Source organism: Garra rufa, chromosome 3 (assembly GCF_049309525.1).
Source record: "Garra rufa chromosome 3, GarRuf1.0, whole genome shotgun sequence".
Classification (NCBI taxonomy): Eukaryota; Metazoa; Chordata; class Actinopteri; order Cypriniformes; family Cyprinidae; genus Garra; species Garra rufa.
In genome coordinates this window covers 3,746,102-3,772,919 of record NC_133363.1, presented here as the reverse complement: position 1 = coordinate 3,772,919, position 26,818 = coordinate 3,746,102, and the positions used below count along the sequence as shown (strand labels likewise).

Here is a 26,818-nt window from a genome sequence, read left to right as displayed (position 1 = left end):
CCATCTTAAACCAACTAAGACCAGCCACCCATCTTAGGCTGGTTTTAGCTGATAATTAATCTTGGTCTTAGCTGGTCGTAGCTGGTCAGCTGGCTGGTGTTAGATGGGTTTTGCCCACTTTCTTAGCTGGACAGACTGGGAGACCAACTAAAACCAGCTACTTCTGTCTTAAACCAGCTAAAACCAGCAAATCAGTTTAGGCAGTTTTAGCAGGTAATCCAGCTTAGTTTTAGCTGGTCAGCAGACTGGTTTTAGATGGGTTTTGGCCACTTCATTCGCTTGTCTGGCTGGGAGACCAGCTGGAAGATCACCTAAATCCAGCTACTTCCATCTTAAACCAACTAAGACCAGCCACCCATCTTAGGCTGGTTTTAGCTGATAATTCTCCTTGGTCTTAGCTGGTCATAGCTGGTCAGCTGGCAGGTTTTAGAGGGGTTTTGGCTACTTTCTTAGCTGGACAGGCTGGGAGACCAACTAAAACCAGCTACTTCCATCTAACATCAGCTAAAACCAGCAAACCAGTTTAGGCAGTTTTAGCTAGTAATCCAGCTTAGTTTTAGCTGGTCAGCAGACTGGTTTTGGCCACTTCCTTAGCTTGTCTGGCTGGAAGACCAGCTGGAAAAACAAGCTAAAACCAGCTTGACCAGACTAGCCAGGCTGGAAAACCAGCTAAAACCAACTACTTCCATCTTAAACCACCTTTTTTTGGCAGGGTATTGAAAGCAGTTATTTTGTGTTTTGTGTTTTTGTGTTAGATGTTCTCCTCCTACTCAAATTTGACATTGAAGGGGTGCATATAGTTGCCGCACATTCAAATACAAATGCAGAACATGTTCACATAAGACACTATTAACACAACTATATGCATGAAACCATTCAAACAGCAGTCTGTTTCGAACAGCAGTCTGAGCAGATGACAGATTTTTCATTCTTTTGGTGAACTGCTTAACCTTTTCAGACTGAGAACATGAAATGAGTGTGTAGGTGTGTGTCTGTGTACTTACACACTCTCTACATCAATAAGCTGACTCTGTGTTTCATTGCCGCCCGTGTTCAGGTTCTCTCTCAGGTCTTTAATCTGGTCAGCCAAAGCAGGATTCAGATCAAATTCTACGGGAAATTCTGAAATCCAGTATCTGCATAGAAAATGACAGAAAAGCAAATGCAATGCAAAACAGCAGATATGACATACCAGGCGAGTATGAATTAGATACAGGATTAGTCTTACTTTACAAGGTGGCATATTTTGGCTTTGATCTCTTCGGTGCTGCTTTCCTGTGATCTTTCCATTTGTTAAGGGTGTAACGTTTTTAATTTTAGGCCTTCATTTTATGTTAACACAAGCAAACCTTACATCAGAGCATGTAACCCAAAAATAATAGGGTTGGACATTTTTGGACATTTATGGACATTTTAATTTAATTTTGTTACATATAATTGTGCCTGTGTTAATGCTAACTGCATACATTTTGGCTCAGGTGTTTATTTTTATTGGAATTTTAATATTTCACCTTTAATAAATCTATTTTACACTAGGTAAAAAATATGTACTCTCAGGACGTTTTGGACAAAAATATCCTCATTGAAGCCCATTAAAACTGTGATTTTGAATCCCAGGCCCATTTAACTATAAAATGATGCAGTATTTATTAATAGGCTTTTATTCTCTTGGCAAGGCTTCAAAATTAAAAAAATTATTATTTTTTACTAGATGGTGCCATTTTTTGGTTTTGGCATATAAAGCAAATACTCACGTTATTCCTGTTAGTCAATTGGATAAATTATCAAGCTATAATTTTGTGGGTATGTAGAAATCATACTGTACTGCAAATCACAAATCCCACCACTGTGTTTGCCAGCAGAGCTTTGCTGGAAACCAATGGGAAAAGTTTGGTACTGCACCCAAACAAAATCTTACAATAAGCTATTTTTTTAGATATCAACCTCAAATTTGTATCACAACTTGTTTAGATGTATGGCTTTAATATTATTTTAATTTTTAAGCTCAACAATAATCTATCAAGGATCTTTAAAATGAGAGCAAACTAAAGTAATCCCAAGCTTAAAATTTTTTATGACAGTTTTTTGACATAAACATGTTTGTCCTGTGTGTAACTTTTTCAAATTGACACACAAGGGTTAATACTTTAGTGCTAAATGATATCAGGTTTTACAGCACCTTTTATTGCAAGATGTAAGATTTAGTTCCAATAAATCTAACATGGTTTGTAACTTTATCTAATGCAGTTTAAATATAATTTGTCAAGTACGATTGCATGAAAAATTCAACACATAAAGGATACTTTAGTAGCAGCTTCTTGGACAGATCGGTGGAAGATATGTACCAAGGATGCATCATCAGAAACATTTTCACAAAGGAGGCATCTTTAATTGTGCCTTCACTGTCTGTAAACATAAACATGGCAAAACATTAATGAAGAACAAACAATAACACTTTAGATTAGGGAACACATATTTACTATCAAGTAAGAGTTTTCCCACATTTAACTCTTAAGTTGCTGCTTATTTATAGCAAGCAAACTTGTTGTTTGTACTTGATATTTTTAGGTACTGGGTAGGGTTAAAATGAGTTCACTTCCATAACAAAAATGTACAGATAATGTACTCACCCCGTTGTCATCCAAGATGTTCATGTCTTTCTTCAGTTGCAAAGAAATTTTGTTTTTTGAGTAAAATATTCCAGGATTTTTCTCCATATAGTGGACTTCTATGGTGCCCCCGAGTTTGAACTTCCAAAATGCAGTTTAAATGCAGCTTCAAAGGGCTTTAAATGATCCCAGCTGAAGAAGAAGGGTCTTATCTAGTGAAACAATTGGTTATTTTCTAAAAAAATTGACAGTTTATATACTATTTACCTCAAATGCACTTCTTGTCTAGCTCTGCGTCAACTCTCGTCAAAACTCCCATCTAATTTCCTCCTCCAACTTCAAAATCATCCTACATCGCTGCAGAAGTGCCGACCCAGTGTTTACAAAGTGAACATGCAAAGTAGATCAAACGCCCTTTACAAAAAAAGGTAAAAGAGCAATGTAGGACGATTTTGAAGAAGTTAGAGAAGAAAACGAGATTGGAGTTGACGCAGAGCTAGACAAGATGAGCATTTGAGGTTAAAAAATATACAAATTGTTTTTTTATTTTTTGTGAAAATAACCAATCGTTTCACTAGATAAGACCCTTCTTCCTCGGCTGGGATCGTTTGGAGCAGTGTTTCTCAACTGGTGGGTTGCGACCCAAAAGTGGGTCGCGGGAACATTTTCAGTGGGTCGCGGAGTGTGCGGTTAAAAAAAAAACAAAAGTTTAATTTTTTAACTTATTTTGTTTATACCGGATTTTTATTTTGAAATGCACACGCGACAATCCCGGACTTTTATTTTGAAATGCGCGCGCAACGTACCGTTTGACATGTGAAATTTCATTTAATTATAGCAACAAATATGTTGAAGCGCAAGTACGACCCCGAATATGTTAAATGCAATAAAATATTGTTTATTTGTAAGTCTTGGTGATTTTCTTATGATTTATCTGTCACTACTTGTGTATGTTAACAAATAAATACAAATTAATTATAATTCCTAAAATTATATTATAGTTCCTAAAAATTTGGGTCGCGGCTTGATGACCATGTAAAACTGTGGGTCCCATGGCCAAACCAGTTGAGAACCACTGCTTTAGAGCCCTTTGAAGCTCCATTTAAACTGCATTTTGGAAGTTCAAACTCGGGGGCACCATAGAAGTCCACTATATGGAGAGAAATCCTGAAATGTTTGAATGAAAATTTAGTTCTGGAAGTGAACTTCTCCTTTAATATGATCGTGCAGTATAAGGCCAATTTGCTAGTAATATGTATGATAATAAGCAATAAGTACACACTTTTTGTTGTGAATTTCTAGGTCAACTTCCTTGACTAGCTTTACCAGCTAAGATTTGTTCTTAAAAAGCAAGATCGCTGTTTGCTGGTTCATCATTTACGTAGATTCACAGCAGAAACTTCTGCTTCTTAACTGCTCTAAATCATCAGAATAAACTTGTGTTTGAATCTCCTTCTTGTATAAGACCATGTCTTTATAGACTCACCGAAGGATTGTATGCAGAAGTCCACCAACTCATCCACCGTTCCTGAATCCATAGGTAACGGATCCATCATATCCCTCTTTTTCTTCCTCTGTCTTCACTTTCTAACAGCCTTCTGTCTTTCTCTTCTCCTCCAGTGATCTTCCTCTTCTCTTTTGTCTGTCAATGGAGATACTGTAATGGAGATGTTACTGTAAGGAGAAGAACACACTCAACATCCTTCTGATTTAAAAGTGCACTCAATTGTATTGAATGTGCAATTGTAGTGTACTTCAAATCTTAAAAGTAAATGTAAAAACATGTATTTGCAGTTAATATATTAATAAAAAAAATAAAAGGTCATTTAAGTGTACTTAAAGAGAGTACTTGTACTTAAAACACTTAAGTGCACTTTAAAAAGTGAATTTTTTCATGTACCTGTCAAGTTTGAGATTTTGGGCTTTTTGGTGTTTTATAAAGTGTTTTTTCAGACCTGTGGAAAGAAAACACATAAAAGACACCGTTAAGTGTTTCTTCAATTGCACTTTATCTATTTGTGTTAATAGATTTCAATCTCAATCCATATTTTTAAAGGCCATTTTCTCAAAATGAGTTTTTTCTTCTACACTGAGCCATAAATCTCCACTTCAGTAGCACTTACACACACCAAACTTTACATTTTTATTACTGTCTATATTCTGAAGGTTTTTACAGACGGATTTGTTCATATATGTAATTAGCTTGATTTTATTCCCCAGAAAGTGGTAAAAAAAAGTACAAAATTTGGTAACCCAAAACCCCCTCTGTAAAAACATTTCAAGGCAAGGCAAGGCAAGGCAAGTTTATTTATATAGCACATTTCATACACAATGGTAATTCAAAGTGCTGTACATAAAAGGAATTAAAATCATTATAGCATAAAAATCATACAAATTTATAATAATCACAACAATAAAAACAAAATTTAAGAACATTTAAGATGATTTTAAAAAAATGATTTAAAATTAATTAATACAGTGAAATGATTATACATAAAACAATGCAATCTGTTCGGACGTAGCACAGTACTCATTCAATAAATGCACAACTGAACAGATGAACAGATTTCACTCTAATATGTCAAAAAAAAGAAACAAAAATATTGAAACTGACTTCATCCAGTGTTTAGATTACTAGAAATATATTCAAATTAGCACATATTTCATTAAATAATGGCTCATTTGCATATTTAAACCAAACATTTTAGAAAACTTGTAATACAAAAAATGTTTGCAATTGTAACCAATTAAATAGTTAAGTAAGGTGATAATAATAATAATAATTATTATTATTATTTTTACCCTATTCACCTCCAGTGTCTCGACTTACACTGAAAAGAAGTACATAATAAATACTCTTTTAAAAACTTGACACAGAATGACATTTCTGGTGTTAAAGCAACTCTTAAAAGCAGGTTTTATAGAATATACAGAACAACTTAACTGGCATAGTTAAATATTGTTTCAAGTAAAGATCTCTGACCAAACCACCCGCTGAAGATGACATTGGACACTGTTTCTGAGATATTATTAGTGACCGAATGACAGACGTACCAAATGTCCCAACTGATAAACTTATTTAACACACACACACACACACAGAAATATCATAATGAGCTTCAGACTGCCAAGCAATTGACCTCACAATCAGAAAACCTCAAGTTATCACATCCTAAAACACAAATGGTAACACAAGCACCAAACCACAGTCTATCCTTCACACAACACACACACTTATCACTCATTGTGCTTTCCTGTACTGATAGAACAGACACACACACACACACACACACACACACACACACACACACACACACACACACACACACACACACGTTCATGCAGTCTTAGCAAACTGGCCAACAGGAAACCATGGCAACACATTCTCATCCCATTGTGATCAACCTCTCCATATGGAAACAAAAATGATATTCCAGTTTATAGAGAGAAACATATAAAGCATGACGCCCAACCAGCCATCTCACTGTCCTCTGACTGCCTAATTATTTCGGCTGAGTTCTCTGTTTGGCAGAAACCACTGAAAATACAAAGACAATCTTGTAGACAGTCGTGGATCCTTAAATAAGGCATCTTGGGTAATGATGCATGGCCACACACACACACACACACACACACACACACACACAAGCCTCCATTAAGCTACATGAAGCGTGTTTTATATAGGATCTCATTGTATGGTGGAATGTGTGCATGTGTGTGTGTCGCTGCAGAGAGGTGGGCGGACACTTTCAATTACAGCCCTCATAGAGAGAGAGAAGAGAATAATAGATTTAATAGAAGAGTGGGTTTCTGACTTAAACTAACAGCAGTTTTGACACAAGGCCTGAATCGCAAGCCACAGTCGGCCTGTCGTCTACAAATCCTGAGAAACCCTGAAACAATGTCTCTTTCTAAATGGACTAGAAATGCAAATTTTGGCAAATTCCTCTAAACGCGAACCTCTAACATGCTCTTATTAATTGAATAACCGTTGACTGGCAGGTCTTAAAGGGATAGTTCAACCAAAAATGAAAATTCTGTCATTAATTAGTCACACTCATTAGTTAGGGGACGTCATTTTATAAGTATGCATTACAATATTGCATTACTTTCTAAAAAAAAAAGTAACTAATTGCATTACTTTTCATAGAAAGTAATGCATTACATTACTTTTGCATTACCTTTTCACAACTGGGGTGGTCTTGCTTGTTTGTTTTAAATAAAAAAAGTTATATTTTTGGCAAATTCAGCAATGAAAAACAGAGATGATTATTTAAAGTCATTTTTACTTATTAATATGGTTGAACTGTATCATCGAAGGTCAGCAATGTTGATTAATAATTTGGGATTAAATTGATTATTTAACATTTTTAATTATTGCAAGTTTGTGTCATATTCAGAGTTTGCATTTCACTTTGAGGAACACTGAATTTGTAAATGCATGTTCACATTTAATCTAGTACCGCAGTAACCATCATGTTTACCTGAAACAACGTCCCTTTCTAAATGGACTAGGAATGCAAATTTTGGCAAATCCCTCTAACTGCTCACATGCTATTATTAATTGACCAACTAGCAGGCCTTAAAGGGATAGTTCAACCAAACAAGAAATTTCTGTCATTAATTAGTCACATTTATGACCAGAGTTTGTTAAAGTTACTTTCAAAAGTAATGTTTTGCAATATCACGTTACTTTCTAAAAAAGTAACTAACTGCATTACTTACTTTGTATGGGAAGTAATGCATTGTTACTTTTGCGTTACTTTTTTTCAACTGGGCTGGTCTTACTTGTTTGTTTTTAATAAAAAAATAATAATAATTTATTCAGTAATAAAAAAAGTGATGTTTATCTAAAGTAATGTTTGCTTATTAATATGGTTGAATTGGATCATCGAACATCAGCAACAAAGATGTTGGTTCATAATTTGGGATTAAATAAAGGATATTTGCGTTATTTAACATTTTTATTTTTTGCAAGTTTGTGTCATATTCAGAGTTTGCATTTCACTTTGAGGAACACTGAATCTGTAAATGCATGTTCACATTTAATTAAGTACTGCAGTAAATAGCTTTTTTTTTTTTAAACAAACAAGCAAGACCAGTCCAGTTGAGAAAAAGTAATGCAAAAGTAATGTAATGCATTACTTTCCATAAGAAGTAAGTAATTCAATTAGTTACTTTTTTTTAGAAGGTAACGCAATATTGTAATGCATTACTTTTAAAAGTAAAAATTAAAAAAAGTAAAAATTTGCATTCCTAGTCCACGCAGTCAGGGTTTCTTAGTTTATCAGGCATTGTGTGCGCTATGTAAACATGATGGATATTTGGCAAATTATTTTTGCTTATAAATATGGTTGAACTGAATCATCGAAGGTCAGCAACAAAGATGTTGGTAAATAATTAGGAATTAAAAGAAAAACTTTAATACAGTTGCTTTAATAAAAATCAATGTATAATTTATGTATATAGTGTTTTATTTTTATATTTGTTAATTCACTTTCTTAAAAGCTACTGATAAATACACCTACTGTATCTGAAAATTAAAGCACTGTTTGTTTTATTTGTATATCATGTGTATTTGTAACATGTAGCCTATCTTTGTTCTTATTTTTTAATAACAAAGATAAAATAATGACAAAAATTGTTATTGTCATTCTTTTTAATTTTGTTTTAAAATAGGTAAATTAGTTTGGCTGTGCTGCTCAGACAACTTGTAAAATAGTAAAACCAACATGACAAAGAATCGTGATAAAATCGTGATATTTCTGAAAAAATACAATAAAATAATGATATATGATATTTTTGTCATATCGCCCTCCCCTACTTTGTAGGAATTCATAGAATGTAAAAAAAGGGACGAGTTTTAGAAAAAACATGAAACATGAAAAAGCATGAAAGTCCACCCCGTCAATTGCACATGCATGAAAATGGTTAGCCACCAATACACTGTATTGTTACATGAGGGTGTTGTTTTGATAATGATAATGATAACAATAATAATAAAAAACTGTACAAAGTGGGCCATGGTGCATATTAAAATGTTTGCTTTGCCAGGATAGTTTGACCTGCGTCTACAATCATGCAAAGAAGATTGCTATTTACTATTATGTGGTGTGACTAAAAAGTCGTGTGGTGCAACCAACATGCAGAAAAATATAGCAGCTTTTATGTGGCTGAGCACAGAAATGGCCACACTTGAACCTCAGGAAATGCTAAATGAAAATCATATACACAGCTTACCCACAAAAGTACATGAGTGAGCTCAAGTCGGGTTTAAACTTGTATATTTTACAATTGTAAAATGTCATGTGGTATGACTTCCCAAAAACATAACTATATTTATAATATCAATTCCACAAATAATACAAATGAGATTTTCACCTTGAATGTCATATTTAATATTTAAATATAAAGTTTTTTTTTTTACATTTTTAGAGTCATTACATTTTAACTTTCTGAAAATAGAGTATAGTTTTTTAAAACTATATGAAACCATAAATAAAATGACTAGATTTATAATCAGTGTTGGGGGTAACGCATTACAAGTTATGTAATAATATTACTTTTTCCAAGTAACTAGTAAAGTAACGCATTACTGTTTAATTGACAAGAAAATATCTGAGTTACTTTTTCAAATATATATTATTTATATAATATATATATTATATATATATATAATATATATTTTCCCCCTCATTTATTGATTAAAAGCTCTCCTGTCCCCATGTTGAGAGAAATTGTAAGATGTTACTTTAGTTCTAGAACAAATGTGAACATGCATTAATTCATCTCACTCACTAAAAAAAACAGATACACTATTCCTCAAAATGAATAAAAACAGTCAAATTCAACACAAACCTGCAATAATTAAATATGTTAAATAATACAAATATCCTTTATGCATTTAATCCCATTTTATTAACCGATGTCTTTGCTGCCGACCTTCGATGATCCAATTCATCCATACTAATAAGCAAAAATAAAATAACATTTGTTTTCTTTTCTTTTTTATTGCTAAAGAGTTCAATTTACTTTTCTCTAAGCCTGAGGCTTTTGGTGTGAAAATGCTTTTACATTTGCCAAAATATAACTTTTTATATTAAAAAGAAACAAGCAAGCTGTCACAGTTTGTGTGGCTTAAGGGAAGAGCACGAAGCAAGAATATTCCAATACAGTCTTTTAATATAATCCACAACGAAAATACAGGAGAGCAAGGAGAATCACACACATGGGAACATCTAATAGCAGACAAAGGAAATGGGGATAACGCAAGACTTAAATACTAGAAGGGTAATTAGGGAGAACTGAAACAGGTGTGTAGCAATTAATCAAAAACCATGGGAACAAATGAGGAACTAAATCAACAGACAGGAACACAACAGAACAAACATGTGACACAAGCCCTGCTCAGATTTAAAAAGTAACGCAAAAGTAAAATAACGCATTACTTCCCATAAAAAGTACGTAATTAGTTACTTTTTTAGGGAGTAACTCAATATTGTAATGCATTACTTTTAAAAGTAACTTTCCCCAGCACTGATCTTACAAATTGGACATTTTATTATGAACTGACAATAAAAAAAATAAATAAAAATAAAATAACTTTAACACATTTATTTCCAAACACAAATTATAATTTCATAGTTTGGTGTGATGTCAGAAAAGAGAACCAATAAATCCTCCATTTTTTTTTTTTAGGATAAGCATTGAGCTTATTGCTCACACGCAAATTAATTAAACGTAGTTTGTCCTATATAGTATTTTTTTTATATCAAATGTACACAAGTTGTCACACTCTACAGTCCTGGATTGTGATGATCAATAGCTGCATATAACCTGAAATTTCTAACATTTTTTTGTAAGAGAAGTTTAAACTAAAACAGCTGTTCTAGTTGGTCTCTGATGCAATTAAACACTCATTATGAGTCCTGCGTGTGTATATATATGTGTGTTTGCACATTGTGTGTGTGTGCTATTGTCGTCTGTAAGCAGCTGTTTTCTGAAGCTTCTGTTGCTTGGTGACAGAACCCCAGAACTATTGATCCTCACAGGGGTTTAATCGAAGTGTGTGTGTGTGTTTGTCCGGTGTTTTATGGCAGAGGTGTTTTGAATATTTCAGTCTCTCCTGCAGAGAGTGTGTCCTGACAGCTCAGGGCTTGAATGATATTTCTAACTCAACAGAATGAAGCCTGTGAAAGTTGAACTATGAAATGCATCGTCTGTCTTTTTATTCATTCTCTGTTTTTAATAAAGGTGCAGATCTAATCAGACACACAGCAGTCATTACAGGAGGAAATAACATTATTCAAACAAAAGCTTTCATTCAGACACACGAGCGAGTGATATTATCGGCCACTGAATGAACACTAATGATGCCGATCTCAATGCACCTATTAATCTCACTCTCATTATTGGATGTTTCATCATTACTGTCAAAGTTAGAAGATGATCTTACCTTGGTGGAAAAAGAAAGAGGGAGAATTAGAAGTGAGACACGATATGCTATTTAGAGGAATGGCATCTGTTCATGAATCCAAAGTCGGAGACAGTTTCAAGTATAGACAAAATAAAACATTTCTAACTTAGATTCTATGCAAGTTTCATATCACTTGCTATGTATCATTCTTTGTCAACCCAAGGTTCAACATTGCAGCACTTGTGAATAAAAGTGTGAGGAGCCAATCGTTTGAAACGCTTTTCTTACTTAGATTTTTTTGTCTTGTTTCCAGCCAAAATATCTCAAAATTTTGAAAACAAGAAGGGTTTTCTTGACAAGTAATTTTTTTTTTGTTTTCAGAAAAAACAAGTCAAAATTAAGTGAGTTTTTGCTTAGAATAAGCAAAATAATTGGCCAATGGGGTAAGAAAAAAAAATCTTATTTCAAACAGAAAACATGATAAATTTTCTTACCCCATTGGCAGATTATTTTGCTTGTTTCACAAGACAATATTTTTGACTTGTCTAGAAAATCCTCCTTGATTTATGATTTTTTTTTTTTTTTAGATATTTTGACTGTAAACAAGACAAAAAAAATCTAAGTATGAAAAGCATTTTTTCAGTGCATGATTCATTTTTTTATGAAAATGAAGACACTGTCATATTTGTATATTTTAGTTTTTAAAAATTAAGGGATTAAAGGAATATTTTACCCCCAAAATTTTTATTTCCTGAACATTTTCTCAGTCAAAAGTGTTTGAACAGTAAGATTTTTAATGTTTTTTGAAGAAGTCTCTTTTGCTCACCAAGCCTGAATTTATTTGATCTAAATTACAGCAAAAACAGTAAAATTTTGAAATATTTTTACTATTTAAAATAAATGTTTTCTATTTGAATATATTTTAAAATGTAATTTATTTTTGTGATCAAAGCTAAAAAAAAATATGTTTTTCTAAAAACATTTTAAAATTTGGCTGGTAGATAAGAATTTGTACCAATGAATCCTCTGCAGTGAATGGGTGCCATCAGAATGAGAGTCCAAACAGCTGATAAAACCACAATAAATCAAATAAAAAAATCACAATAATCCTCAAGTAATCCACTCTGGTCTATCAGTTAACATCTTGTGAAGTGAAAAGCTGTGTGTTTGCACAAAACAAATAAATCAAATTAAGCAAATTGAGGCATTTTAACCTCAGCTAAAACACAATAACTCTTCCTCCAGTGAAAATGTTGCCTTGTCCGAATCAGGAGTGAAATCTGCACATATCAAGCATCATTTGCAAGTGAAAGCAGTCCAAAACAGCTCTAAGCTGTTTTGTCTAACAGCTTTTATTATGGATTATGGACTGATATTTTAGCCAGAAGCAATGGTTTGAAGTTTAAAAATGTCTTAATGATGGATCTGTTTCTTACAAACTCACAGATTTTCACTTCAAAAGATGTGGGACTGAAGTGGTGTGGACTATTTGTGGATTATTGTGTTTTTATCAGATGTTTAGAGTCTGATTCTGACGGCACCCATTCACTGCAGAGGATCCATTGGTGAGCATGTGATGCAATGCTACATTTCTCCAAATCTGATAAAAAAACAAACTCATCTACATCTTGGATGGATTATTTTTCAAGGCTTTGAAGACTGGCCCTACACTCTTAAAAATAAAGGTATTTTAAAAGGTTCTTCACAGCGATGCCATAGAAGAACCATTTTTGGATCTACAGTACAAAGAACCATTCAGTCAAAGGTTCTTTAAAGAACCATCTCTTTCTTACCTTTTTATAATCTGAAGAACCTTCTTTCGCCACAAAGAACCTTTTGTGAAACAGAAAGTTTGTTAAGATGTTAAAGGTTCTTTATGGAAACATTTAGACAAAAAAAGTTTTTTAAGAACAACTGCAAACAAAAACTTGCAAACAGTATTTTAATTGCATACGTACAAAGAACTGCAAAGCAGTATCTAGAATTATGTCCAGAGTAAGATAAACAAGGGTAATAACTATATGACATATGAGGTGACTTTGCTCACAGCTGATCGAAAAAGTCATCTCTTACCAAAAACAAAACCAGCAGGTTAGATGTGTTGCATTAGTAAGTAAGCTTTAAATAATAATAATAATAATAATAATAATAAAAGCACAACAAACTGTAGTGGACCACAACACCTTGATCCATTTTGTACAAGAGAAACATACTGGTAAAAAAACAGGTTCTAAAAAACAGACCTTACTTATTAATGTCTGCGGTTGAGCAATATTTATCATTTTCATTTTGTGTTCATTTCCTGAGGTTCAGATATGGCCATTTCTCTGCTTTGCCACATGATAGCTGCTATATTTTTAAATGTGTTGGTTGCACCACATGACTTTTTCGTTCCACCAAAAAAACATCATCTACCTACTAATGTGTGTAAATTTATCTAACTAATCTAGCATAGCTATAATTTTAATATACATCATGGCCCACTTTGTAGCTTTTTCTGGACAAGAAGTCATTTTTGTTTTTATATGCTATATATCTAAATTGGTAATAGCTATGAAGAATACGGTGCATCATCAAGCAATCTCAATGCAAGAGGTGAAACATATTGTAATTTAGTTGTTCATTTTATAATAAATAACTAGAGAGCTAAATAGGTGGGTTTATGATGTTAAGTTTTTATGTTGTTCAATGCTATTTAAGTATTACATTTCCAAACTTTCAATCTTTGAATTTGATTTCATGCTTCATTACAGTTAGACATGTTTCCTTTCCGTATTATCACTGTTTCAAACTCTTGAGCAAAAGTAGCTACATCTCTAAGTGAAAATGAGCTTGCTTTTTGTTTGCGGCTGTTTTAAACCACAGGAGGCCATTATGTTGCAAAAAACGACTTTTTTGGTAATGTGGCACACTCGTACGTTCCCAGGGATGTGCAGGTGTATTTATTATCTCTCACTCTCTGTAGTCTTTTTACAGATGCAACCTGCCAACTTACAGTGGTATGAAAAATGTTGGCCCCCTTAATGATTTTTATTTTTTTTGCTTATAAAGTTTGTCACACTTTAATGTTTCAGATCATCAAACAAATTTAAATATTAATAAGATAACACAAGTAAACATAACATGCAGTTTTTAAATGAAGAGGTTTTTTATGAAGGGAAAAAAAAATCCAAACCCACATGGCCCTGTGTGAAAAAGTGCCTGAGTTCAGTTTCTCTAGCCACACCCAAGCCTGATTACTGCCACACCTGTTCGCAATCAAGAAATCACTTAAATAGGACCTGCCTGACAAAGTGAAGCAGTCCAAAAGATCCTCAGAAGCTACACATCATGTTGAGATCCAAAGAAATTCAGGAACAAACGAGAAGGAAAGTAATTGAGATCTATCAGTCTGGAAAAGGTTATAAAGCCGTTTCTAAAGCTTTGGGACTCCAGCAAACCACAGTGAGAGCCATTATCCACAAATGGTGAAAACATGGAACAGTGGTGAACCTTTCCAGGAGTGTCCGGCCGACCAAAATTACCCCAAGAGCGCAGCGACGACTCATCCAAAGGTCACAAAAGACCCCACAATAACATCTAAAGAACTGCAGGCCTCTCTTGCCTCAGTTAAGGTCAGTGTTCATGACTCCACCATAAGAAAGAGACTGGGCAAAAATGGCCTGCATGGCAGAGTTCCAAGACGAAAACCGCTGCTGAGCAAAAAGAACATAAAGGCTCATCTCAGTTTTGCCAGAACACATCTTGATGATCCCCAAGACTTTTAGGAAAATACTCTGCTGGAAAAAAAAGCTGAACTTTTTGGAAGATGTGTGTCCCATTACATCTGGCGTAAAAGTAACACAGCATTTCAGAAAAAGATCATCATACCAACAGTAAAATAAGGTGGTGGTAGTGTGATGATCTGGGGCTGTTTCGCTGCTTCTGGACCTGGAAGACTTGCTGTGATAAATAGAACCATGAATTCTGCTGTCTACCAAAAAATCCTGAAGGACAATGTCCGGCCATCTGTTCGTGACCTTAAGCTGAAGCGAACTTGGGTTCTGCAGCAGGACAATGATCCAAAACACAGCAGCAAATCCACCTCTGAATGGCTGAAGGAAAACAAATGAAGACTTTGGAGTGGCCTAGTCAAAGTCCTGACCTGAATCCTATTGAGATGCTGTGGCATGACCTTGAAAAGGCGGTTCATGCTCGAAAACCCTCCAATGTGGCTGAATTACAACAATTCTGCCAAGATGAGTTTGCCAAAATTCCTGCACAGCGCTGTAACAGACTCATTGCAAGTTATCACAAATGCTTGATTGCAGTTGTTGCTGCTAAGGGTGGCCCAACCAGTTGTTAGGTCTAGGGGGCAAACACTTTTTCACACAGGGCCATGTGGGTTTGGATCTTGTTTTCCCTTCATAATAAAAAAAAAACCCTTCATTCAAAAACTGCATGTTGTGTTTACTTGGGTTATCTTTGATTATTTTTTAAATTTGTTTGACGATCTGAAACATTAAAGTGTGACAAAAAAAATCAGGAAAGGGGCCAACCCATTTTCACACCACTGTATATTAGATTTAGTGTGTATGCTTGTGATTGTGTAAAAATAGTTATTATTATTACTATTTAATGTTAATAGCTTATAATAATGATTTTACTCACTGAGTGCTTATTATTCATGATTGTACTGTAGTCTTGCATTAACTGTGGAGTTGGTCCGAGCCGTGTGTTAGTTTGAACAGAGACAGCTGGTATGCGGGTGGATTGTTGCGGCTCAGGAGATGTAGAAAAACTTGGTAAAAAGTGCTGTCTGCTGTGCCAAAAGTGTTCTTGACCCTCAGAATTTGCTCAATTTTTTGCTGTTTTCAAGCCATGTAAGAACACAGGCTTTACGTGGGAAGATAACCACGCAGCAAGGCCGCTTCGCAGACAGAATTAAATGAATTGCTCACTGCAATAAAAAAACACTTGACATTGGAATAAAAATATGAAGCCTGCAATGTAGTTGAGATAGATATGATGAATAATGGAAATAATTGTGAACAAGTATCTATTACGTGTTTTCATGAGAGCTTTTACTTGACTACACTAACTTGACTAAAAAAAGTTTATTGGAGTATGTTTTACAAGAAAATACCATTTCTATTATCCAAATAATAATTATTTATTTGTGTAATTTACTACCAATTTCTGAGGACATTTTATTATTATTATGTAATATATATTATATAAAATCTATTTGATGTGACATTGTCTTTCATTATATATACTGCCTTTAAAAGTTGAATTAAAATTTAAACATTTAAAAACAAATTCTATTTAACATTACATAGTTTTTCATTTTATATACTGGCTTTACAAAGTTATTTTTTCATGTCTATTTGGTGTTGCCTTGTTTCTTTTTGCAGTTTTTTTTTTTATCTTTTGTGCTTTCAGAAATAAACTTTTAAAGGCATTATATACAATGAAGATCTATATATACTTCATTTTATATACTATCTTTAAATGTTGATTTAAAATTTAAACATTTAAAAAAAATTCTATTTAATGTTAAATTTTTTTCCCCATTTGACCTTTTTTGTAATGTGCTTTGAGAAAGCAACTTTTAATGGTATATAAAATATATAAAGCACATACAATTGTTTACAAAGCAATTATTTTCCCCCATCAGAATTAAAGAATTGTGCCCATAATTTTATTGCACTCACTAAAAATGTATTTAAAATCATAAATAGTATATAACTGCATGTAAATGTGTGTTCATGTTTTTACGATGTCCTCTTTTCATTTTATGATGCCATTCTTGCATACTGCCAATTACCTCATTGCAAATTTTGATTTCAACTACACTCTTAAAAATAAAGATGCCTAACGTTGCCATGAAAGAACCTTTTTTGTCTGAATGGTTCCATAAAGAACCTTTAACATCTAAAGAACCTTTCTGTTTCACAAAAGCTTCTTTGTGGTGAAAGAACGTTCTTCACATTATAAAAGGAAAGAGATGTTTTTTAAAGGCATGGCTGTGAAGAACTTTATGAAGCACCTTTATTTGTAAAAGTGTGTTGATAAATTAGAGATATTGAAATCAAATCTGCAAATGTGTTTGAAAAACCAAATTAGTCAGAGCTTATTTATAATTATTTACAAAACTGTCGAATATGTCCCTCTATAATCTCATTTGACAGGGAGGTAATTTGTTTTTTAATTATTTAATTTGTAAGTTTGTTTGCCATTCATTGTTTCAGTTTATGTCGCAGCTTCACTTTACAGAGTCTATACTGAAATGCACTTTGGTCATAAGTGGTCACATTTGACATTGTGTAAGGCCCTTTGTAAAAGTTGTGGCCCTCTGTCTGTGTATATATGTGTGTGTGAGTTTGTGTGAAAGGGGGAGAGAAGGAAAGAAAGAGGGAATGTTCTCCGTTGGTTGTTCTATCTCAGCGCAGATGCTTCCTGTTGTGCTGAAAATGGAGCAGTTTGACAGCTTAACAAATGCCGGAAGTTACTGTTTATGAGTATTTCACAAAGAATAAATGAGATAAAGAGATACATTTCATGAGTTGTTATTACTTGTTTATTCACACTTCTGATATTTTGTTATTTTTAACTGCACACAGCTATGCTACAAACGCTCAGGCAGCACAAGTACAGTTTTTAGTAAAGTCATGCCAACAAACCACAGCAAAACTGAAACCGAGAGAGTCAGATCTTCAGCTCTGACTTGCCGCTGCACTGAGGTTACGGTAAAATTCTGGTGAACTGACAGGAAGACTTGTTTTTCTCTCTGTCCAGCTTCTGTCTTTCAGCAGAAACACAATGCAGCTTTATTAAACCAGAAATGCAAATGACCAGAACTCGCTCTCTTTATGTGTGGGTGTGTGTAACTGCTCATATGCACTCTTACTCTTTCCCTAGTAGAAATTAAGGGAAGACATCCCTAAAAAAAAGTTCATACAGTATGCTTTCTTAAATTCGTGGACTTCCTGTTTACCCGACCTGACAGTAGAAAGGGTCATACTGGGTTTCCTGTGTTTTTACAACGTTTATGTCAGAGGCCCAGACTCAGGGTCAGACAGTACTCTATACAGATTAGACATGCTGAGAGAAATATTTGCATGTCCGTGTGTCTGTGAGTGATATGCATGAGCAGCAGTGTTAAAAACAGTTGTAAACTTTCTGTGAGAGCAAGCAGACTGGTACTGCATCAGTTATTTGCGAATACTGTGGTACGTCTGGGTGTATGTTGCATGCATGCAAACGTCCGTGTGCATGTGTGTAAGAGGTTGCATAACTGCATCTCCGTGTAGACCTCATTTCCTGAGTATAGTCTGACAAAAGGTGATCCCCGTAATAGATGCTTAGGAACAGAACACAAAGTTGTTTCACTTAATGTCAATGATACATTGGTTCGGTTTCTTTAAAGGAACACTCCACTTTTTTTTGGAAATTCTCATTCTCCAACTCCCCCCGAGTTAATAAGGTGAGTTTTACGGTTTTGAAATCCACTCAGCCGTTCTCCTGTTCTGGCGATATCACTTTTAGCATAGCTTAGCATAGATCATTGAATCCTATTAGACCAATAGCATTGTGTTCAAAAAATGACCAACGAGTTTCCATATTTGTACTATTTAAAACTTGACTCTTCTGTAGTTATATCATGTACTAATACCGGCGGAAAATGTAAAGCTGCGATTTTCTAGGCCGATAAGATTAGGAACTATACTTCCATTCTGGCGTAATAGTCAAGGAAGTTTGCTGCCATAATATGGCTGAAGCATGCACAGTAATAATAATGTACCCTGTTGTCATCCAAGATGTTCATGTCTTTCTTTCTTCGGTCGTAAAGAAATGGTGTTTTTTTAGGAAAACATTTCAGGTTCCCTTCCGGGAACTCGAGCCGCGTCAGGAACGCTATGGGGAACGCCATTGGCGGGCCGCACTCTGAACTGTGTATAACAACCAATGAAATGACGGGGGTGACGTCACAGGCGCGGTGACGTCACCGACCAGGAAGTATAAAGCACGTGCGTTTGAAGCCGGCGGCAGCTTTTGTCATTCAGCGAGAGCGCTCTGTGTCTGTGTCTGTCTTGCCATTTCTGCTGTTTTTGTGTCCAGTTTGACACACTTTTATTTGAGTAGAATGGCATCTTTACAACCTATTAAGAAAAAGAGTTTGATGGTGGTTAAGCGCCCGCATAGACAGTGTGTCCCTCCCTGCCAACGCTTCATTGTTGGTGGGGATACACACAGTCTATGCGTGGTCTGCTTGGGAGCGGAGCATGCACAGTCAGCCCTCGAAAAGGCTGGCTGTGAGCACTGTGAACGCCTGCCGGTGCGTCTGCTTCGCTCCCGGAAAGCCCTCTTCGAGGAGGGGGCTTTCACTAGCGTGCCCCGTGGGTCTGGCCCCGCTTCCGCCGAGGCGGAGCGGCGGCTGCACTCGTGGGGCTCGCAGCTCGATCTGCTGGAGGGTATGGAGACGGGTGATCCCCTATCTCCGCCCTCACTCAGCGGATCGAGCGATCTCCTCCTGGATGTGGAAGCCCGCGCTGCGGTTTCTTCCCCCCGGGAGGAGGTCCCCGAGTTCCTCTTGTCTTCCTCCGAGGAGGTTGACATTGAAAGTGTTACAGAGGAACCACAACCGCCATCACGCTCGCCTCACTATGAGGAGCTCGTAGAGGTGCTGACTAATGCGGTAGCCAAATTACACATCACATGGCCCGCAGAACAACAGCAATCACATGAGCCGCAGCGAAGCCGATTAGATGATCGCTTCCTGCGGACAAAGTCAGCACCTCCAAAACGGAGCCTTCCCTTCTTCCCCGATCTCCACCAAGAGCTAGCGAGATCGTGGGAAAAGCCATACTCCTCCCGTCTTTTCTCCCCCGCTGAAAATTATGGAAATGTGGGGGGGGCAGAGGAGAGTGGCTATAGGACGATGCCACGGGTTGAACAGACGCTTGCGGGCTATCTGTCACCCGGCTCGGCATCATCCTTGAAGGCTCCGTCCTTACCCACCAGGCCCCTTAAAGTCACATCTGGCCTGATGGGTAAGGCATACACGGCAGCAGGTCAAGCAGGGTCTTGCCTTCACACCATGGGCATCCTGCAAGCCTACCAGGCTGACCTGCTGAAGGAGTTCAGCAGCGGCGAGGAAGTTAGCGTCACAGAGATGCAAAAAACTGCAGATCTCGCTCTCCGCGCCACCAAGGAGGCCGCCCGTGCTGTTGGGCGGTCTATGGCAGCCCTGGTGGCCGCGGAGAGGCATCTCTGGCTGACCCTGTCCGACGTAAAAGAGAAGGACAGGGTCACGCTTCTGGACGCCCCCCTGCAACCATCTGGCCTCTTTGGTGCTTCGGTTGATACCGTTGTGGCCAGGCACCAGGAGGCCCGCAAGCAGGCGGCGGCGTTCAGAACTTTCCTTCCTCGCCGCGTGTTCTCCTCTGAGGCTGCTGCACCATCTAAGAAGCAGCCTCAGCCGTGTACGAGCTCCCATAGAGAGGCACAAAAACAGAGCGTTGCCGCCCGTGCTCCCCCGGCCCAGCCTAGGGGACCCGGAAAGCAACGCTCTAAGTCGGGGGCTTCCAAGACGAAGAGGCCTGACCTGAGGGTCGTCCTCCAGTCAAGGAAGTCCTCGGCTAAGCGGCCCTGACGGTTGTGGTTCAGGGCCGTTGAGGGCAGCCCCTCTCGAGGGGGTTTGCACCATACCTCCAGGTGCGGGTTTCAGACCCCTTCGTGGCCCTCAGGAGATGAGTCAGCTAACCCTGCCAGTGTTACAGGGCGCGGCTATCTCCCGCGAGCATCCTCTAGCTGGTCCGCCCGGAAACGTAGCGGCCCTGGAGAGTTCGCAACCCCCGCGGGGGTTTTCCGAGGAGCTAATTCCGGCGCTTCCTGCCAGTTCGCTGTTTCAGGACTCCGAGTTAGTTCCTCAAGTAAATCCAGACACCAGTCTCGAGAGGCTGGTACCCTTAGTGAACTTTCTGGTTCTTTAGCACAGGAAGTATCTCAGGTTCGCTTTCAGGGGCAAGGCTTACCAAGACAGAGTGCTTCCTTTCGGCCTAGCTCTCTCACCTCGCACTTTCACGAAGTGTGTGGATGCTGCGCTGGCTCCACTGTGACTCCAGGGCATCCGCATACTCAACTAACAGTTAGCGGTTCAGCATCGAGGTGCTGTTCTCGCTCACATGAAAGAGTTAGGGTTGAGACTCAACGCCAAGAAGAGTGTGCTTTCTCCACTACAGAGGACCACTTACTTAGGCGTAGTGTGGGATTCGATCTCCATGCAGGCACGCATGTCTCCTGCACGAGTCGATTCCATACTGACCGCAGTGAATGCAGTAAAGCTAGGCCAGTCACTCACTGTCAAACAGTTTCAAGTACTGTTAGGTCTTATGGCAGCCGCTTCCAACGTGATACCTTTTGGACTGCTGCACATGAGACCACTGCAGTGGTGGCTCAGGACCAGGGGGTTCTCCCCGAGGGGAAACCCACTCCGCAAGATCAAGGTCACGCGGCGTTGCCTACGTGCCTTGGCCATGTGGAGGAAACCCTGGTTCCTCTCTCAGGGACCGGTTCTGGGAGTGCCTGGTCGCCGCATCACGCTAGCGACCGACGCTTCCCTTACCGGTTGGGGGGCGGTCATGCGTGGCCGCTCAGCCCAAGGCCTATGGAGCGCCCACCATCTCTCGTGGCACATAAACCGCTTAGAGATGCTGGCAGTATCCCTGACCCTAAAGAGGTTTCTCACAGACCTAAGAAACAAACACGTGCTGGTCCGTACAGACAGCACTGCGGTGGTTTACTACATAAACCACCAAGGAGGACTCCGCTCACGCCCCTTGTACAAGCTGGCGTACCGGATACTCCTTTGGTCTCAAGAGAAATTCCTCTCCCTGAGAGCAGTCCATATTCCTGGACATCTGAATGTGGGAGCAGACGTCCTGTCAAGGCAGGGGCCGAGGCCCGGGGAATGGATGCTTCACCCAGAGGTGGTGAAGCAGATCTGGAGAGTGTTTGGCCAGGCTCAGGTGGACCTGTTTGCGACTCAGGAGACATCGCACTGTCCCCTCTGGTACTCTCTAGTTCATCCAGCTCCACTGGGGCTGGATGCCATGGCACAGACGTGGCCGAGGCTGCGTCTGTACGCCTTTCCCCCGATCGCTCTGCTCCCGGGAGTTCTGGAACGGGTCCGTCGGTTTCAAGTGCGGCTGCTACTAGTAGCCCCGTACTGGCCGGCACGAGTATGGTTCTCGGACCTGGTATCTCTCCTAGACGGCTCTCCGTGGGAGATTCCCGTCAGGAGGGACCTCCTGTCTCAGGCTGGGGGCGCAATATGCCACCCCCACCCAGAGAGGTGGAGGTTATGGGTGTGGCCCCTGAGGGGGCACAACTCATAGGAGCGGGTCTCTCAACCGAGGTTGTTGAGACCCTTCCCCAATCCAGAGCTCCCTCTACGAGGAAACTGTATGGCCTTAAGTGGAACTTATTCGCGAGATGGTGCCGCGAGCGCCACCTGGACCCAGTCAACTGCCCGGTCGGTACAGTTCTGGAGTTCCTACAGTCTCGCCTATCCGCAGGGCTAGCTCACTCCACTCTAAAGGTATACGTGGCGGCCATAAGTGCCTACCACGCCCCTTTAGGTGGCCTCTCAGTAGGTAGAGAGCCCTTGGTCATACGGTTCCTCCGCGGTGCGCTCAGGCTGAGGCCTCGAGTGACACCCAGGGTCCCCACGTGGGACCTCGCTGTGGTGCTAGAAGCTCTCTGCAAGCCTCCATTCGAGCCCTTAGAGGAGTCTACGGATCGCGCCCTCACAGTTAAGACGGCGCTCCTGTTAGCACTCACCTCCCTCAAGAGAGTAGGCGATCTGCAGGCCCTTTCAGTGGCCCCATCTCATTTAGAGTTTGCCCCAGGGATGGCCAAGGCCTTTCTATATCCCAGGGTCGGGTACGTCCCGAAGGTCCCCTCCCTAGCACCGCAGCCAGTAACGCTGCAGGCGTTCTATCCTCCTCCATACGTGGAGCCAGGTCACAGGAAGTTAAACTGCATGTGCCCAGTCAGAGCTTTAGACGCATACGTCCACAGAGCTGCCACGTGGCGTAAAACAGAGCAACTGTTTGTCTGTTACGGCCCCCCTAAGAGGGGGAGCCCAGCTTCAAAACCCACTATTAGTAGATGGATCATCGATGCCATAACTACTGCTTACGAGTCCTCTGATCTCCCCTCACCGTTGGGACTCAAGGCTCACTCTACTCGGGGCATGAGTGCCTCGAGAGCTCTGACGGCAGGTGTCCCAATACAAGACATCTGCAATGCTGCGGGTTGGTCCACGCCCCTAACATTCGTTAGGTATTACGAGCTCGACCTCAGAGCCGCTCCAGGCTCGGCTGTACTCTCGGCCTAGTGCGCTAGGCCTAGAGGGGCAGCCACCTCCCTAGCCAGGAGGAGACTTCTCAAGGCGCATTCTTTCTGCGGAAAGAAGAGAAGTCGTTTCGCCACTCATAAGAGATCTGCAAAACTTTCCCCCTTTTGTCCGTGAAAGCTAGACAAAAGCCCTTTCAGTCCCTCTTGTCCTGGCAGAACCCCCAGACAAAGGACTAAGACCCCTCGTGAGCCCGAGGGCCGAGGGGTGCCTCTCGCACTGGCTGGCGAACCAGGCAGAGGTCACGGTTCTCGTGTGCCCGAGGGCCGAGAACTGTACAGCCCTCTTGTCCGCGGAATGCTAGACAATGGCTTAATTCTCCTCGTGTTCTGACGCAGGATGCTATCAGACCGAGTGTACTCCGGTCCCTCTGGTTTCTGGCTTTCCCCAGACCAAGGACTAAGACTCCTCGTCTGCCTTCACAGAAGGCCGAGGAGTGCCTCATGCACTGGCTGGCTACCAGGCAGAGGCACCTACTGTCTTCCCCGTGAGCCCGAGGGCCGGGGATTGCAGTGCCCTCTTGTCCGCGTAATGCTAGACAATGGCTTATTCCCTCGCGTCCTGGCGGAGCTCCAGGCCGAGCCTTGGATCCCTCTTGTTCTGGCTGAACCCCCAGACAAAGGATCACCCTCTCCTCGTGTGCCCGAGGGCCGAGGAGCCTTGAGGTCGAGCTCACCGTCCTCGTGGGTCTGCGGACCGAGGACTTCCCACACCATCTGTCCGCCGAGTGCTAGACAGTGGTCATTCGGTCCCTCTTGTTCTGGCTAACTCCCAGACAAAGGACTAAGACTCTGCGTGTGCCTGAGGGCCGTGGAGTACCTCTCGTTCTGGCTGGCGACCAGACAGAGGAAGACTACCATTCCTCGTGTGCCCGAGGGCCGAGGACTACAGGGCCTTCTTGTCCGCGTAATGCTAGACAAGGGCTCTCTCTTTTTCCACCCTGGTTGAGCAGACACTCGCAGGGCTCGGTAATTATGGGGGCGTTGGTAGTCTCGTTCCCCATAGCGTTCCTGACGCGGCTCGAGTTCCCGGAAGGGAACGTCTCGGGTTACGTATGTAACCTTAGTTCCCTGAGGGAACGAGACGCCGCGTCTCGGACCATAATTCCCGCACCCTGCGGCGCTCGCTTCATTCCTAAAGAGCTGCCGCCGGCTTCAAACGCACGTGCTTTATACTTCCTGGTCGGTGACGTCACCGCGCCTGTGACGTCACCCCCGTCATTTCATTGGTTGTTATACACAGTTCAGAGTGCGGCCCGCCAATGGCGTTCCCCATAGCGTTCCTGACGCGGCGTCTCGTTCCCTCAGGGAACTAAGGTTACATACGTAACCCGAGACGATTTCCCTCCATATAGTGGACTTCTATGGTGCCCCTGAGTTTGAACTTCCAAAATGCAGCTTAAATGCAGCTTCAAAAGCTCTAAATGATCCCAGCCGAGGACAAAGGGTCTTATCTAGCAAAACGATTGGTTATTTTCTAAAAACATTTACAACTTATATACTTTTTAATCTCAAATGCTCGTCTTGCCGAGCTAGACAAGATGAGCATTTGAGGTTAAAATGTATATAAACTGTAACTTTTTTAGAAAATAACCCATTCTTTTGCTAAATAAGACCCTTCTTTCCTCAGCTGGGATCCTTAAGAGCCCTTTGAAGCTGCATTTTGGAAGTTTCAACTCGGGGGCACCATAGAAGTCCACTATATGAAGATAATTCCTGAAATGTTTTACTGAAAAAACATAATTTCCTTACGACTGAAGAAAGAAAGACATGAACATCTTGGATGACAAGGGGGTGAGTACATCATCTGTACATTTTTGTTCTGAAAGTGAACTACTCCTTTAAATCCTGTTCTGCACCCCATACAAAACTATTGTATTCCGCCAGAGAGGACTGCTGCTACACATAACCATTATGTTTTATATTTGCTATAAAATGGGTAGGTTTAGGTTTGGGGGTAGGTTAAGGGGTAAACCGCTTAACTGATATAAAAGATTAGTAAATGTTTTTAGCTAAAAATACTTCCAAAATGTAAGTTTCAGCATTAATAAAAATGTAAACGTTAAAATGTAACATTATGTACTAATACCAATGCTATCTCATGACAAATTCATCTGTATGTAGTGGCAAGATTTTGTACAATTTGTCTAGACTCCATTGACGGGTGGGTTTAGCAAAAAACATACAAATTTGTACGAGTGAGGTTGAACATTGTATGTATTGTATTATACATTTAGACTGCTTAACTTAGTGACGGCTATCGAGATGTGAGGAGACTTATAACCAGCATGACAAAAAATGTTTTTGAACCAACTCACCCTGCCTTTAAAGTACAATATTTCCACAAACACAACTATTTTTTCACCAAAAAGTGCAGTAAACAGTCAAACTTATTTGCATTGCAAACCAGTGCGTGTGTACTGTGAAAATCATCCACTCTCATTAAAATGAATGTGACAGACCCCTGACAGAAGAGGATGATAGCTCACGAAAAAACAGTCCCAATTAAATGTTTCAAGATGTTTAGTGAGACACTGCTTTAATTGTGCTACAAACACAGCTGACCCGCACTGCCTTGAACCGATAAATGAAGTGACACTGACAGTCTGGAAATTCGCAGACTATTTTCTCCTGTGAAACATAGCACGGTTTCATCAGTCTTCCTGATGAGTCACGTCTTGAAATCCTCCTCTCTGCATATCTTTCTTCTAAAAAAAGCTCTGCGGCATTCCTTTTTTTGAATCTTGAGCTTAATCCAGCTTTCACCTCCAATACGCTGCTGTTTTCTGTGTCTGGCTCCTACTGTAGTGCGACAGAGATAAATATATGTGTGTGTTTCTCAATAGCAGATAAATTTGTATTTCATATTCCATCTATATCAAGCCAAAAAAAAAATCCTTTTGCTACAAAACCATTGCTTTATTAGTGAACTTTATTTTCTCTCACTGTCTCTGCATGTCTTTGCTCTTTGATCTATTTGTCCCTCCTGTGTGGCTGTGTGATTGATTTTCCCCAGGTCAGTCAGTATTTTATTTCTCTGTGCCTGAATAATCCTTGTTTATTGCTCTGTTCAGAGCTAATAACTCATCAGACTGCCGGTGAGGCTGCTTTAGTTACCAATGATTATTCAAACTCAGCTTATTGGAAAAACGTGCCTCTGTCGACATTACTGCAAAATGATTGCTTCCTAATTGCTTAAAGTGAAATATCTATTAGGTAGCACCAAAAGCACATTCAGTTTTCAGAAATTAAACGTGCCACTTAAGGTTAATGCTCTATAGTTTCTTTTTTATTTTTATAAATAACACACTAACACTAAACCCTGCCATAAACCTGACAACAGTGTTAACAAGAGTGAGCGTGAAATAAAAACACAAAAAACATTTCCTCA

The 26,818-nt window shown here is 39.5% G+C and overlaps 1 protein-coding gene across 2 annotated transcripts in view; it reads right to left on the bottom strand.

Annotated features, from left to right (window-relative positions):
* The window catches only part of LOC141331783 (RAS guanyl-releasing protein 2), a 59,410-nt gene that overhangs the window by 31,205 nt on the left and 1,387 nt on the right, over positions 1-26,818 (bottom strand). The window contains exons 2-6 of one of the 2 annotated variants that reach the window (XM_073836811.1): positions 4,510-4,564; positions 4,096-4,283; positions 2,304-2,406; positions 1,229-1,282; positions 1,005-1,136 (exon numbers count right to left, since the gene is read on the bottom strand). In XM_073836811.1, the coding sequence (XP_073692912.1) occupies positions 1,005-1,136; positions 1,229-1,282; positions 2,304-2,406; positions 4,096-4,165 (359 nt within the window). In that variant the 5' untranslated portion in view covers positions 4,166-4,283; positions 4,510-4,564. The remainder of the gene's footprint in view (positions 1-1,004; positions 1,137-1,228; positions 1,283-2,303; positions 2,407-4,095; positions 4,284-4,509; positions 4,565-26,818) is intronic. The other variant, XM_073836810.1, reaches the window with a different exon arrangement.